At 42.8% G+C, this 16,697-nt stretch overlaps 1 protein-coding gene across 3 annotated transcripts in view; it reads right to left on the bottom strand.

Moving 5' to 3' along the window:
* Positions 1–1,597: 1,597 nt before the first annotated feature.
* Positions 1,598–16,697, bottom strand: part of dlc1 (DLC1 Rho GTPase activating protein) — a 68,865-nt gene continuing 53,765 nt past the window's right edge. For 2 of the 3 annotated variants that reach the window (XM_053619568.1, XM_053619569.1), the window contains 12 exons: positions 15,322–15,403; positions 14,431–14,494; positions 10,836–12,388; positions 10,439–10,618; positions 9,740–9,899; positions 9,429–9,636; positions 7,015–7,228; positions 6,672–6,786; positions 5,499–5,705; positions 4,656–4,873; positions 4,338–4,511; positions 1,598–3,972 (listed from right to left, as the gene is read on the bottom strand). In XM_053619568.1, coding sequence (XP_053475543.1) covers positions 3,873–3,972; positions 4,338–4,511; positions 4,656–4,873; positions 5,499–5,705; positions 6,672–6,786; positions 7,015–7,228; positions 9,429–9,636; positions 9,740–9,899; positions 10,439–10,618; positions 10,836–12,388; positions 14,431–14,494; positions 15,322–15,403 — 3,275 coding nt within the window. In that variant the 3' untranslated portion in view covers positions 1,598–3,872. Of the gene's footprint in view, positions 3,973–4,337; positions 4,512–4,655; positions 4,874–5,498; positions 5,706–6,671; positions 6,787–7,014; positions 7,229–9,428; positions 9,637–9,739; positions 9,900–10,438; positions 10,619–10,835; positions 12,389–14,430; positions 14,495–15,321; positions 15,404–15,578; positions 15,818–16,697 lie in introns of those variants that run through there. The other variant, XM_053619570.1, reaches the window with a different exon arrangement.

Below are 16,697 nucleotides of genomic sequence, written 5' to 3'. Positions count from 1 at the left end.
GTATTAGGATGTAAACTTCAACAGCTAGTAAAACTTTTTAGCTAGAAATTTATAGACACGGGTTGACATTTCAGCTTTAGTGCCAAATATATTGCCTGTAATTTTCCGACAACTTCAGGACAAAGGAGTTTACACTTTGTGGTTTGCAGTGACAAGCTGCGTTTAAAAAAAACAAACAACTTATATAATGTAAATAAGAGCGTAAAGAAGTCATTTGTTTCGTGGACGTTGCACAACATTAGCTGTAGCTATAAATGATAAAAAGCAAATACTGTGAAACAAACTTCAGGGTGGTGAGAGTGACTCCGCCCCGTCATTCAGTATTTTACTGTTACTCTGTAATAAAATGATAACTATATCTGTTGGGATTTTAACGATCGTGTTTTGACATCAAAATAAATAAAGCATTAAAGTGTGTTTATATAATAAGATGGAAAACAACACTATACCACTCCCTCCAGGAGTCCACTCACAGTCTGACCACCAGGTGGCCTCGTTGTGCTTTCGAAACCATCTCTCTCTTTTAAAATGGTGGAACGTTTCCCATTTTCACTGATCTGCATACAGTTGTTTTTGGGGTTTTTTTTTTAAAAGAAGGAGAAAAGGAAGTCTTAGATGTTAGGGTTAGGATGCCGTAAAAATAAAAAATAAAAATAAACTAAACCGTATCGTCAAAATGATAGAAAACCAACATGCACACAAGTTTAAAGATCATTTTCTGGATCAGAATCAAGGTTTTATATCAAGTTCCAAAATAAAATAAAAGTCCAAATAAACCCTAAAAAAAAAAAAAAACGGTGTAACTACACGCTGAACACTACAGACAAAGTTCTTAAAACTGTTCATTATTAAACTTTTTTATTTCATGGTTTTGGACTCCAAATTTCTTCAAGAAGTGACGTGTATTGTTGCGCCACCTGCTGGACAGATTAGAAAGCGGTGGAGAATCATTATCGAATGTAGTTCTGGTAATATAGGCGTGTATGTGCGTGTTTATCAGTAAATCTAGAACTATACCAAATTCTGTAACGTTCTCTTTAACACTACGTGTAGAATCTTCAACGAGTTGCTGTTTATTTTTAACGGAACGTCTTTCCAGCAAGGTCGCGCTCCGAGCGCACATCAGAAGAAAATCGCATCCGGTTGCGTGATCTAAAAAAACGGGAGTAGAACTGAAAAAGAAACAAAAACCAAAAGGAAACAAACACGAACGTCAAAGTCCTGGTGGAATACGGGGTTTTCAAACATTGCGATGTAACTGAAAAACGTGTGTTTTGGACGTCAGCGCTACGTGTTGTGACGTCGAGTCGCAACAGCAGCCTCCAAAGCTAGAGAGAGAGAGAGAGTGCGAGAGAGAGCTAGGCTAGGCTAGGCTAATCAGTTAGCCAATACTTTAGTGAAATAAATGTGCGTATCTTAAACTGAAACTCTGTTTTCAGTTATCATGTGGGAAAGTTTCCTTCAGTGCATTCACAGGAAGGAGTGTTTGACACTCTCACTGCTCTTATCTTCCTCTTTCCCACAACATTGCGTGTGATTGAGTGTGTGTGTGTGTGTGTGTGAGAGAGAGAGAGAGCAAAAAAACCCCACAATGATGTCAGACCAGTATTGAATACCTTTAATAGTGCACTTTGCGAATAATCTGTACAGAAATAATATTAATTATAAAAAAGATAAACCATCTTCCGTAACTTTAAGCGGTAACATTTACAATAAAATAAAAAGATATACAAAATCAAATCCCGATAATATCTTGTTTAAATACACGAAGCCTTAAATTAACGTTCAGTCATGCGTTATCTTAACATACACACACATTTATGGCACAGGAGCAGGGCGGATCGGATCGGATCGGATCCGCCGGCGTTAGAGCGAAGCTTTCACAGAGCCACACAAAAATGCTGCGTTCAGGAAATTTACTTACGCGGTTACTTAAGTTTTCGAAATTTCCGGACAATTCGTCTGGACAAGGTTGTAACGTTCTGATATTTTTGGTTATTATTAAATATTTCGGAATGATCTGGTTATAACATGAGGAGATCTCGTTAAGTGGAGAGAAATCCAAGCAGCGTTTTTGTATCTGTATCTGTATATATCTATATACATATATATATTTATATATTCTGTTTGTGAGTGATGAGCATAAATAAGTGTTGTTTTTGTTTTGTTTTTGTTTTTTTTGCAAAACAAATTACTTCATTTACATTAACACTGTCCAAAGAATGAAAAAAACAGACGTTTAGGTCTACAGAGCGACCGTCAATGTCGCTGGCGCACGGGGGCGGAGCCAACGGCATGGCTAACGGCTGGAAGGTGACTAACCGAACCTAACTCTACATTCACGCTAACGACTGACAGGTGACGTTCATTTTCTACGTACGTCTCGCGACACGACTAATCCAAACGAATCGCTGGTTTGGATTTTGACGCGCAAGATTCTTCCCGAACGTTTCTTCGGTTTTCCGCTCGCAACCTGCCTGCACAGAGTTCCCACAGAAATACGAGGGAAAAAAACAAACAAACAAACAAACTGTGGTTCCATCTAATCCCGTCGTATACAACGTCTCATTACAAAGAAAGATAAAAGCTTGGAAGGAAGTAGCTAAGTAGCTGTCGTTGATTTTACGTAGCTACAGTAGTTAGCATGTACGATCCCTCTTCACATTTCTCCAGCACTTCCTGCACGGACAATTCTCACTTCTTATTCTTATTCCTGTCATCGCCGTGACTCGAACATTCGCTCTCTATCACGTCCTAACTAGCTCCTCATCCTGATTAACACGTCTTGCTGTTTCATTTATTTATTTATTTAAAATACAACCATCGTTTATTCCGTCAATCACTCGATACTAATCTCTGTAGCTTTTGGTCCAGTAACGTTTTCCCTTCGTGAAAAAAAATAAAAAAAAAAAAAACCAGTCCCGAGTGCACCGTCGAGAACCATATCCGTTTACCGTACGAGGCCGAGCATAAATAACGATCGCGAATATTTAAATACGTCAAAATCCGACCGCGAGTCCAACGATCGAAAAATACGACAAATATGAATCTATACGGCGGGGGGGGGGGGGGGATCTGTGGATCGTTTAAACGCAACAAGAACGGAGTGAGGCACCGGTGTAACCATAGCAACAACTGTAACATTATTAACACTGCTGGAACGTTAGGCAGATCTGTAAATAAGACGTACGTAAGTTTCTATAAGCGATGAAACGAAAGCAGTTCTCGTTAGCGCACTCGGACCGGAGTAGCCCACGTACGCTCGTCACTCGTTCTCTCGTTTGCGAGGTGTTCCAGACACCGCCGATTCCGCTATCTCTCGCTTATCTATAAACCTCCAGCCATCCATCCATCCGTCCATTCATCCATCCATCATATAGGCAGATATGGTGAAAGAGCTGTAAATAGTCATGCAGACACTGACATATAACTCACACACACACACTCTCACACACACACACAGGTAGAGGTGTACATACTATTGTGTACTACTAGGGTGCCAGTGCATGGAATATGTCTCACTTGTCAACAACAGACTCGTACATCAAACACACACACACACACACACACAAACACACACACAAACACACACACAAACACACACAAACATGTCTTGCTTCTCAGAAGCAGTAGCACCCTAACCCCCCCCCCCCATTCAAGTCCTTCCATGACATCATCGATGATGTCACAGCAGCAGGTGTATCCATTCCAGTCTTTCAGGCCCGTCATGTGACCGTTTATCTTTAGTATGCAAAGGTCATGATGGATAGCTTGAAGGATCAACGTGCCGTCTTGTGACAGGCTGATTTATAGAATCTTCATCATCATTGGTCCAGGTGTGTGTGTGTGTGTGTGTGTGTGTGTGTTTGTGTTTATTTGTCCAGTGGGCAGGTGAAGGAGTCTCGTATCCGCACCAGTTCAGAGACACACAGGTGGCCGTACAGCTTGTTATACCACTCTGGACACCGACCCCTGCAACACACACACACACACACAAACACATGAGTGAGTCTCTCTCACACACACACACACATTTTTGTGAGGACCACGACAAGTGAGGACCTGCTGGGGCAGTGAGGACATTTTGGCTGGTCCTCAGTTGTTTTTTTCAACTGACTCCTGACCTCTCAGAGGTCCTCACTTTGGACTGGAATATAACATGATAACGTCCTCATAAAATTATACATGGATTTGTGTTAATAGGATATTTTGTTGTTCTTTGTGTGATTAGGTGTGTGTGTGTGTGTGTGTTTCTCTACCTGCAGTCTATTCTGGTGATGTGTGTGTGTGTGTGTGTGTGTGTGTGTGTGTGCGCGCGTATGTTTGTGTGTGTGTACCTGCGGTCTATTCTGGAGACGTGTGTAACGCGGCTCTTGTTCGTGCCGGTTGGCTCTATGAGGTAGCGTGATGTCATCACATTGGCGCGCACACCGAGCACCGGCGCAGCCTCGTGCTCCACCGACACACACACACATGCACATGCACCTTTAGGGAGGTCCGTCACCCACGACCTGTAACATACATACACACACACACACACACACACACACACAGTTAAAATACACGTATAGGAGGATTTATCACAGATTACCATTGTACTCAGATATGCATCTATAGTGTGAGTGTGTGTGTGTGTGTGTGTGTGTGTGTCTCACCTCAGCACCACGTAATCGGTGGCTGGTTTAGGCGCCATGTTGTTGCGGATGTACTGATAAATATCCGTGTTGTTGTTGAGTGTCTCGATCACTCGGCTCTCGAGCAGATCTTCATCCCATCGATCCTGCTCACGGACGATTCGCTGCAGAACCTCGTCCGCTCCGGCCGCCACGTCCACACACACCTTCCACTGACGCAGAGACCAGCCGTCGTGCACCTGCACCATCAACACCCAGCCTTCATCATCATCATCATCATCATCATCAACAACGCCATCATCATGATGTAATGAATCAGGGCCATAAAGGAGAAACATCACTGCATGTGACGTGACTACGAGCCGGAACTTTCCGTACGGAACGACACGGACCGGCAATTCTAAGCACAAACTACATAAATACAATAAAAATGATCATAACCAGCCTGGAATAGTTTAAACTATTTATAAACTTATAAATAATGAACAAATTATACAATTATTATTACTAATTGCTGTAATAGTAGTAGTAGTAGTAATGGTTGATTTAGTAAAAGTAGTTTTTAAATATTAATATAGTAAGTATTATTAATAGCAGCAGTAGTAGTGGTGATCTCATTGCTTGTAGCAGTTATGGGATTAGTATTAGTATTAATATTTCTGTTATTATTATTATTATTAGTTTTTTGTCATTCATTTTTGACCGGATTTCCATTTCCTATCCGTTTCACCTGAATTACTGAGTAACGTGTTTAATATGAATAATAACTTTAAAGTTAGTAAAGTTGCTAAAAAGGCAGCGGTAGGTTTACACTTTTCTACTCGGACCGTCCGAGAGGAGAGAACGCGAGCGAGCGTGACGTACCTTTTTGTATGCGAGTTCGGCGTGTTCAGGTGTCGAGCAGGTGTCGTAACCTTTGAACTTTTCCTTGGCTTCTTTAAGCAGCGCGTCCATGCTCTCCTTCACGAGGCTCCTGTAGCTGTGGGAGTCGTCCAGCAGGTCCTCCATGCGCGGGGGAACCAACGCCTGCTCGATGTACGAGTTCCTGCAGCGGGACAGCTCCTCAGGCATCTGCAGCCGGACGGGAGAGACGTTCAGTATCGCGGCAAACCTCACTAGAGCATCGTGAAGGTATTTCCCTCGAGACTCGGAACGCGCGCTCGCAGAGTTTTAACGCTGAACTGATCATTAGTGCACACTATAACGTCTCAAATACAGAAATTATAACTAAGCACGCACGAAGCACGAAGCACGAAGCAATTTCTTTTAAAGTTTTGTTTAAAAAAAAAAAACAACAAACAGACAAACCCAGAAGTATTTATGAAATATTTGTTATCGTACGCTCGGCTCGTCACGTTTTGGCCTGCGAGGAACAAAGTGAAATAAAACGTCGTGTGTTTGTAAATCTGAATTTAAATATATAAATAAATAAATAGCGGATGTTATTGTCGGTCCCGTTCCTGTGGTCGCTTATTTACACTCCCAGCTGTGCGCTTCCAGCTGCCAGACATGAAAATAAAACCATCAATTCAGTTTTCGGATCAGCTCTACAGCCATAGGGCGATTATCTCTCATCCTGTTTGTGTGTAAGTGTGTGTGTGTGTGTGTGTAATCCTGTCTGCATCTATGGCCTCTTCCTTCTCGTGTGAAGCGGTGTGTCCTGGTACTGTTGTCTCTTCCTCTGTGTGTGTGTGCATTCATATTATTTATGGGGACATCTCACTTAATAGATATAATTCAAAACGTTCATGACCTTGAACGTACCCTTGAATTTGCTGTTGTTGTTTTGTTTTTTCGAGTGTCTGCATTTGAAAGTGAACACAATTCACATAACGTCCTGATGAAACGAGTTGCTAAGCCGAAATAGAGAGACACTGAGTCGAAATAGTGACACACCTTGAAATTATGAGTTGAAATTATGATATCGAATAAAAACAACAGCATAAAAGCTCGGAATAACAAGAAGGAGTGTAATTTCGTAAGAGCGAGCGTTTTCTTGTTCAGGACTTCGGTAAGAAAAGTACGAAGGTGTCGGACCTGGAACAGTTTCCTGCACTCCTGGATCATGTGTGTGAGGCCGTGTGTGGCGGCCAGGTTTTCGTTCAGGTCTCTTTGGTCCGGTTTCCCCAGTGCGTTCTTCCTGCTCATCACTCTGCAACACACACACACACACACATACACACATACACATTATTATCATTATTTATATTATGGATATAACTTGAACCTTTTTAGAAAATACACTCGCCGTCCACTTTATTAGGAACACCTGTACGTTCAGCCAATCCGATTAGATAACTGTATGAATGTGCAGGTGTACAGGTGTTTCTAATAAAGTGCCTATACGAGTGTATAGTCATGAACCTATACACACGCTGACCTGGGCGACGAGGCGTCCCTGCGCGCCGTGTTCAGGTGAAACAGTGACGGCGCCAGACACACGGCCAGGTTAGTGCAGGTCATCTGATTCTCGCTCACGTTCGCCGCTACGTCGCTCAGGAAACACAGCAGAGTGTGTAGAGCGTCACGGCTCTCATCGGGCAGCAAACACACAGCGGCGCGCACCGCCTGCAAACGCTGCTCCACAGGAATAACTACGAGAGAGAAACATATAAACATTATATATATATATATATATATATATATATATATATATATATATATATATATAATGTTTATATATATATATATATATATATATATATATATATATATATATATAACATTCAGTAGTAATTATATTCCAAAACACTAATGTGTAATATTCACTAGCTACAATATAAGTGAAGAATTAGCGTGAGTATCCTGCAAATTACAACTTATCTGAGGTTTAATGTGAATAATTAATGTATAAACACACACGAAAAAAATCACAACTCGCTTTAAATACAGTACTAAAAACGCTACCGTCATAGTTTATAATATAATTAACAACAATCAATAACAAACAACGACATTACTGACACAAGCCACAAACCACATGCGGTGATGCTAGCTGAAGAGTTAGCATAAATCTCCAGCAAATTAAGAGTTAAACAAATTCATCAACAACGTTACATACGCGTAAACGAGAATAATCATAAAAGCATCTCTAAAACAGACCATGAAAATTTTATATCATGTTAGACTTGATAAATACGGTACAATTTCTTGCTAATCCCAAGTGAAGAAACAGGCTAGCGTTGCAGTTGGCTAATTAGAGGCGGTGTGTATATTAGCGGCTGTTTTTATTCGTTGCTGTCGGTGTAGGTTCTAAACACATTGCTAAAGTTATTAGTCATAAACACGTGTCGGTTGCAGCAAGCGATGTAAGACCCAGAATTAGCGATTAGCACAGCTTAGCTTAGCTCGGTCCCGTTCAGTGTAGTGTATTAGCGGGTTTGAGAACTCCACAGGTTCTCACAGAGTATTGTGGATTATTTTATCTGCTTTCATTCCAAAAAAAAAAAAACACTGAAGGGAATAAAAATGGCGTCATCTTGTGTAATAAGTACAATTTGACAAATTCGTAATAAACCAGTTCTTGTTAGCGGACATTTGGAGCTTAAATGAGGGGAAAAAAGTATCCTGAATGGAGTCCTGTGTTTGAGGATGTTGTAATCAGTGGCATGCTGGGAATTAGGCCCGAGGGAGACTTTAAGAGCTATGAAGAAGGGGAATGTTAAATGTCAGTTATGTAAGAATGTGTGTAATATGTTTTCGCCACCCTCAGGCTATAGAAATAAAACACACACACACAGAAGCTACTTGTCTGAATGGAATGTTGACCCGTGGTCAGCTATACATACATTCACATAAATCATGAGTGTAGTAAAAATTCACCAAAAAATGAAAAGAAATAAAAGGACGTTTGTTTCAAAACTGTTTTCCATGTTTTCAGGCCGATGATGTTGTGTTCTAAACATCGAGTGAAAACATTTCCAGGAAAACAGGAATGACGTAAATAAATAAATGAAACGAAATAAAATTAAATAAAATGAAGTTCCAATATAACTGAAATCCGAATTCAGGATTTAATCTGTGACTTTAAGAACAGCCTATAGGGGGAGACACCAAGTCACTAACACACTGCAGGTATAAGAGGCCAGGACAAAACTGTATTTATATTACTAAAAAAAATTTTTTTTAAAGGTATTATTTTCTTTAAAAGGAAGAATGAAGAAATTAAAATTAAGAATTTTTCTATTCTTTAAAATGTTTCAAATGATATTTTTTACATGAAAATTATTATTTTAATAAATTATTTAGAAATGAGACTTGGTTAAAAGAGTATATATGAAAAAAATCAGAAATAACAAAAATAGTGTTTCTTGGTTTAAAAAGGAATGAAATAAAAACCAAATGAAAAAATAAAAGTTAAAAGTTTTTTCTTTACAAATTTTTAACCAAAAGGTAAAAATAATTAAAGTCTAAATGTGAGATTCGCCTACAGGGGAGACCAAAAAAAAATACAAAATCATTTTAAAAATAATAATAATAAAATAATTAATAATTTAAAAATGTATTAGTTAAACTGTAAAATAAAAGAGACGTGTATACAAGAAGGTAACAAGTTAAACTGATACTAAAAGATTTTTTAAAATTTAAGCAAAATGTAAAGGACAAAAAAGCAAAAGTAAAAAAAAATAAAAAAGTTTTTACATAAAAAACTGATTTATAAAATAATACAAAACTTTATTAAATGCTTTTAGTTTTTAAAAAATGGAAATACATTTTTAATTAAGCAAAAATTAAACTTTATACAAAATGAGGCAATATTTCACAACGTGTGTGTGTGTGTGTGTGTGTGCTTACACTGATAGATCTGCAGGAACGTGTCAGATAGTTTGCTGGTGAGTAGCGGTTCAGGTAGATCTCTGAAATACTGTTTCAGCATGTCCGCCACGTCGTAAGCTGATTGGCCCTCGTAGCTGACTCCGCCTCCTTCTGTGCCGCACGATTCGTTCATCTGGCGCAGAGCCTGAATGCGTGATTTCACCCCTGACTTCCTGAACAATCCCACCTGCAGGGGAGACAGCGGGACCCTTAGACAACTGGGTAAAGTGCGTGTGTGTGTGTGTGTGTGTGTGTGTGTGTGTGCGCGTGTGAATATCTCTCACACACACCTGGTCGAGACCGTGGTTGCGGAGGTAGCGCATGGCCTGTTGGATGCCCTGCGGTAGCGGCTGTCCGCTCCTCTGCACGTTCACCTGCAGCGGCACGCCGAACACACTCCGCTCCTTCGAGTCGCGCACTTTCATCCGCTTCATGAACTTGGGTACGGCCCTGATGCGCACACACACACACACACACACACACACACACACACACACATGAAATATTAATTAAATTACAAAATCATCCTGAAATCAGCTAAAATGTTACAACACAACAGAGCAGCGTTTGTAAAAATCATGTTGTAATATATAATGTACTTCAGTGCAGTGTGTGTGTGTGTGTGTGTGTGTGTGTGTGTGTGTGTGTGTGTGAAGGACACTTCCCGAGGCGGAGGGCAGCTGAAATCTGTTTCCACCTTCCTCAGAAAGAGAATAAACAGAAAGAGACAAAGCAGGGAAGAGCTATGTGCACACACACACACACTCACACAAACACACACTCACACAAACACAAACACAAACACACCTTGAACTTTTACACTCACTCCAGGTGTTTGTCTCACACTGTAAGACCTGCATGTGTGTGTGTTTGTGTGAGACTCACCAGCTGAAGCCGTGTTTGTTGGTAGGGGTGTGTGTGTGGGTGTGTGTGTGTGTGTGTGTGTGTGTATGTGTGTGTGTATGTGTGTGTGTGTGTGTGAGACTCACCAGCTGAAGCCGTGTTTGTTGGTAGGTGTGTGTTTCTCCAGCAGAGCGGTGAGTTTCAGGAGGCTGTATTTCTGCAGCAGATTCATCTGCAGTACCGACTGACAGTCGAGCTGCAGCGTGGATGACGACACACTCGGCCGGTGCGAGTTCTGGAAACTGGGCCAGCGCAGCTTCTGAGGCCTGCAAAACATACACACACACACACACACACACACACACACACACACACACGATAACCATTTAACAGTGAAAACGTCAAAAATGTTAAGTTCAGTTCCAAGCACAACATTCCATGCAACTATAAATGGATAAAAAGTACATCATTCACCATTAAGTAGTTTGAACTAGGTCAGCGTATCAGTTGTTTCTGTTGTCGTGTCTGTGTTTAGCGTCTTACCTGTTAGTCCGGGTTAGTGACGCTCCCACACCAGAGTCTCGTCTCTCTCTGGCGCTAGCCGTGTCGTCCTGCTCGCCGAGCGGGTTCCCTGTGCTCTCCTGGTCGCTCCCGTTCTCAGTCTCCATCAAACGGTTCTGTAACGGCGACGAAGGACAAGGAGAGGCGGAATCCAAAGCCGAGTCCGAGTCTCCTTCCTCTTCCTCATCCTCATCCTCTCCAGCCCCTGATTCTGTCCATGTACTGACCAGTCGCTGCAAGCCAGTCACTCGCTCTAGGACGTCCTCCATCTTTGGCTCCTCCTCCTCGTCCTCTCCCTCTGGTTCGTCCTCTTCCTCATCCGCCATTTTAGGGAAGGGCACATTGTCGTAGAAACTCAACCGACTGTCTAACGAGGTGGAGGACCTGCGGTGAGGCCTGCTGTCGCTGCGCTGAAACGGATCCCCATCTGCGAGTGACTTGGGAAAGGTGCCCGGTTTGTGACCGTCAGGAAGGTAGAAATAGATCACTCCAGATTCCTCATCTATTCTCTTATGTTCCACTTGCTTCTCATCGGTCCTATTACGGTTCCGTAGATTGTTCTCTGTGGTCATGCTCGGTTCAGGTTTCCTCCCAAAGTTCCGGATCTCCAGGTTCTCATTTTCCTGAACAAGACTGAACGGGTCAAACCCTTCTAGGTACATCCCAACTCGCTTTATGGAGCCGGCTGCAGTGCTGTGGCTCCGTGCCCTTGTGATCGGACTGGGCGTACTCACGGCACTCCCGCTGCTCGTCTCTGAATGGCTGCTGCCTGTGCTTCCGCTGCTCGTTTGTGTGGAGTAGGAGATGCTGCGGTTGTGGGTCCCAGTGCGCTCCAGCGAGGAAATGTCGACACAGTTGAGCTGTCGCAGCTTGTCCTCATCCAGACCTTCCTTCAACACCGGGCCGCTAATCTCCAGCCTTCCGTTGTTGACCACGCCCTTCTTTTTACGCTTTGAAGACATACTGCTACTACGCAGTCGCAGGCTTTCCATGCGCTTTAGGAAGCTCTTGGCCCTTGACCGTGTGCTTTTACTATCTCCGTTACTTCCTGAGAAAGTTCTGGCATCAAATGCAAAATTTCCATGTTCAAGCGGTGATGGAATACCTTCAGAAAGCGAATCCTCATTGGCGCCGGACGTCCCAGAAGAGCACACGCTAGCAACAGAGCTAGCACGGGTTGTAGAGGCTGTAGGGACATTGGAATTGGTGTTAGCCGGGCTGGACGGGACCGTAATACTACGTGACCCTCCATGACCACCACTTCCGGCGCTGTGCAAGGATCCCACCTCCGGCTGCTCGCTAAGATCTGTTAGCACACTTTCGGCACTAGCACTAACCCTCTCCCGAAGCAGGTGGCCCCCAGGCAGGCGCTGATCCTGGGAGGAGAGGAAGGTAGGGGCAGAAACAGCATCTCCCGCTGGAGATGTGAAGACATCCAGGTCCAACTGGTCCAAACGAGACCAACGTTTGCTGTCTCGTTGGAAGGTCCAACGGCCACTGATGGCACAGGGCTCGTCTTCATCCGAGTCTTCACTCTAGAAATGACGATGTAAGAGTTTGACAAGGTAAACATCATTGTCTGGGACAGAAAAAAAACATCACACACCACCACATTTGGTCAGTGCTTTTATCCGAAGCAGCTTACAACTGAGACAGGATATAACCGAGCATTGCTCAACACCCCAACAATGGTAGCTAAGCAAAGCTGGGATTTGAACTCACAATCTTCAAATTGGTTGCGCAAACCATTAACCACTGAGTCACCATTGTCCTGTTTCATTATTTTGTTTTAATGCCAGTTTTTTTTACACTACCTATATATGGAGATATAGATATAATAAGAAGCTGTTTAACTTCCAGGTCTCTACACAAATCTAACTTCCAACCTTTTTAGTATCATTTCAGTGTTCCAGTTTGCCTTTGTCTTTTTGGAAGGGCATTGTTACCTTATCTGTAGTGTACCAGATACAGTCGGTGTGGTCTGACGAAACTGAAACAGTCAGCTGCACAATCTGTTTAATAAACTGTTACCTCAGAGAGGCCAACGAGAGGTCAGTTTGAGGATCATTCATTTAGCCTTAGAGAACGTCCAATCTGATGTTCTAACACTCCCTGTCCACTTAAGCGGATAATATGGCCAATTTGAGGACAACAGAGTGGGAAAATCTGCTACTGTGACCGTCTTCGTAATGTCACAAGAGTCAAACGTCCACCATTCCTTCTTCCTAATCTGGGTAATCTATTCCCCCCCTCAGGGGATAAAGAGGTGGGGGGTTAAAGCGTTTGTGGCGGGGTTACCCTCCAGCTGGAGATTTGGGCTGGTCTAGTTCCCTTCCCCCTTCAGAATCCAACACTCTCAGAAAACCTAAAACCCCACCTATACCGCAGCAAGGCTTGCTTCAACATTCCAGTGGTTTTGTGCTCAAGTTATGCAAAGGTCTACTCTATATCCTTAAGGTCTCTTGAATGCTTGACAATGTGAACTATAAAAACTGAAGAACCGATGCATGATTAATGACGTTGAACTGGCGACGACCTAAACAAGTGTGTAGCGTTGCTCTTCATGACCGGAAACCTGTATTTAAGCATTAGCCATCCCTGTCAAAGGCATCTCCTCTATGGTGGATAATAACAGTGGTGGAAAAAGTTCGTAAAACTCACCACGGTAGTTATTTTACAGCCCCCCAGGCTTGGGAAGCCTTTGATCAGAATGATTAGAGCAGGAAACAAAAAAAAAAAAGTCAATCTTCCCTTAGAACCTTCAATAAAGCGGGTAATCGTGCAACGAACAAAAGATTGCTAGCGTTGCTATGAATATTTGCTGAGACAAATCGGTCTCCTTGAGTGGTCTGCAAGTTCAGCAAACACAGCTGTACCAAATGTACCTTCCTTTATTGAGAATGGACTTGAGGGAATCTGAAGAAGAAGAAAAAAGAAATGAATGGGATAGGAGGTCAAGACATGACCAAGAGCATGAAGATCAATGCATTCCAAGGATAGTTGGAGTCTGCCGCCCTGAAAGGAGGCACAATCACTTCCTTAAGTCAGCTTATGACCTTTCTCTTTAACTCTACGTGTGCCGGACGACACCACCGGGGTCGTCTGCTTTCATACCAGGACACACACAGACGTACTCGACAAGGCGGCTATTGTTCAGGCCTAGTAGTGTGCACCAAAAACACCTCCATAAACATTGTGCTTATTTGTGCTTAAGTCATGGCCTCTACCGCGGTTACATAGGCGGCTTGTTTGTCGATGCATTCCTGACACGCCTGTTTTGAAATCCCGGATCTCGGCGTGTATAAGCAAACACACGCGTGCACGCACATTCCGTAACCGTGCGGACGAACTGGACGGGATATCCTCTTCCTTTGGCAAGGCGACGGGAAGAAACGATAAATCGACAGAGAAGTAAAAGAAGGAGAGGAAAAGCCTTTCGTTTCACCCCCAACAGGCGCACTTTACTCGTGCCTTCAGGACCCGAGTCCTGCCTGCCAGGAGGAATAAAACTTTCCTTCTAATTAAAGTAGATGACAGACAGTGAGGTTACGAGGAGACAGGAAATAAGAGCTCTTACTTGTTTTCTCTGAGGAGTGATCTCCAGCTTCATCATGGCACACTTGTTGAGAGTGTTTAGTCTCCTGCAAGATGAACAAAACACGCAAATTAGAAAAACTGCGCATTTGAAAGGAACCCCCGTGGTCTTGAATAAAAACCTTTCATCCGGAATCGTGTCCGAAAGACTTTCTCTGCGGAGATAACAAAAAAAAGAAAAAAGAAAAAGAATGAGCACAGCAGTACCGCCTGATAATGAGCCGTTGAGGGATAAGCTCCAGATTACAGAAAGTCAGAAAGAAGAGAGGAAAAAGGGGGAGAAGGAACTCAAAAGAGAGGCCTGGCTTATCCTGCTCGCCACCTGGATGGGGTCATGTGACCTTCGGTTAGGGGCTTTTAGATGTGTGTGTCTGATCCGAGGGCCTGGCACCACGAAATGGCCTCCAGATGTCTGAGCACTCCAGCTGGGCTCGGCTTGACCCCCTCACGCACTTAGAAACACGACTCTTCCTTTCGGGCGGTCTCACTTTTCTCTCACTTGACCTGTCTGTCTGTCTGTCTGTCTGTCTGTCTGTCTGTCTCTCACATTCTGGCCAAAATGTGTATGGCGTTACTGTAGTAAGATGAGAAGTATGAGAAGTAAAACGTTTGCTGGGTCTCAGGCATCTGTCGTTCTGCTTTGTTTTTAAAAGAGAGAGAGAGCGAGAGAGAGAGAGAGAGAGAGAGTGAGAAAGTGGATGAGAAAGACAGAGAGAAAGAGAGAGAGAATAAGAGAGATGTATTGGCAATAAAAGGTTGCAGGTGAGTTGGCAGTAAAAGTTTCCGGAATCTGACAAGTGTTGAGAGATGTGTGTGTGAGTGTGTGTGAGTGTGTGTGTGTGAGTGAGAGTGTGTGTGTATCTACATAGCTTACCTGCAAAGTGCTTCGATGGCATCTCGATCCAGAAAGTCGTGATCTCTGGTGACTGACGAGATCTGGATGGGAAACTGAGCATCTAAAGAAAAGAGAGAGAGAGAGAGAGAGAGAGAGAGAGAGAGAGAGAAAGAGAGAGAGAGGTTATTAAGTAACAATATACATTTTATTTACAAATAATTTATTTTTTATCCATTTATAGTTACATTTAACATTGCGGAACGTCCAAGAAACTCTGTCGCAAAATATAATCTTACAAAGCGCTGACACTGGAGACTCCTTCCACAAATGTCGAATGTTAAACATGTCTTCAAAAATAGTTTTTTTTTTTTTTTTAAATCAACGATTACACACTTTTTTCCTTATTCGTTTTTACGTGAACGAGCCTGTTGCTATGGAAACGATAACGTATCGGAACGAGCGCATTAACATGCGCTACTGTCAGAGCTGCTGTCCTAGAAAATTCATCAACAACCTTCTGACCAATCAGGATCCGGCATTCAACACTACCACCCCGGCGTATTTACATTCTACCCCGTGGCTACTGTGAATACTCGTCTCTGATTGGGTGGCAGCCGTGCGTTATGTAATCGCAGATCGACGTGCTTAATATTACGTCATCGTGCTGGAATGTAACCGTGACAACACGCACAAACAAACATTCGTACTGAGCAAATATTTAAGCGTGTATAATGGTTATAAATGTGTTTATTATACGGTATTAGCGTCGTGCGTCGGGAGTCTCGGCTAAATTTACTTCTTGACCTCAAAACAAAAGGGGTCCCTTCTCAAGAAGGGATTAAAGAGTCAAGGGGGGGAGGGGAAAGGCAAACACACACACACACACACACAAATACACACACACACACACACACACACCTATGCTAAAACAGTAGAGGAAGTTGCATCTCAGGCAGCCAAGCAAATACAGCTGCATTGCAGAAGAGGGGTGTGTGTGTGTGTGTGTGTGTGTTTGTGTGTGTGTGTGTGTGTGTGTGTGTGTGTTGGGAGGGGGATTAGGAATGACAATAGGTACTCAGGGAGCTGTTGAGAGGTCTGTGTGTCTTTATAAACCCCCTGTCTCAGTCTGCACTCGCAACAAAACCACAACCATTTATGATAATGTAACAGAGGAGAGAGAGAGAGAGAGAGAGAGATAAAGTGAAAGAGATGTGGGGAGAAAAGAGGAATGGGGTAAGGAAAACAGAATGATAGAAAAACGGACCGAACGAAAGAGAAAGAATAAAAGTGAGTAGAAAGGACATGTGAAAGTGAAGGAGTAAAGACAAAGGGCAATAAATATAAATAAATAAATAAATAAAAAGAGGTGGCAGTGAAGAGACACAAAACAGAGAGAGATGGATAGAGAGAGAGAG

This window comes from Ictalurus furcatus, chromosome 29 (assembly GCF_023375685.1).
Source record: "Ictalurus furcatus strain D&B chromosome 29, Billie_1.0, whole genome shotgun sequence".
Lineage (NCBI taxonomy): Eukaryota > Metazoa > Chordata > Actinopteri > Siluriformes > Ictaluridae > Ictalurus > Ictalurus furcatus.
Note: the sequence above shows the minus strand (reverse complement) of the source record. Positions and strands in the feature narration are given on the sequence as shown.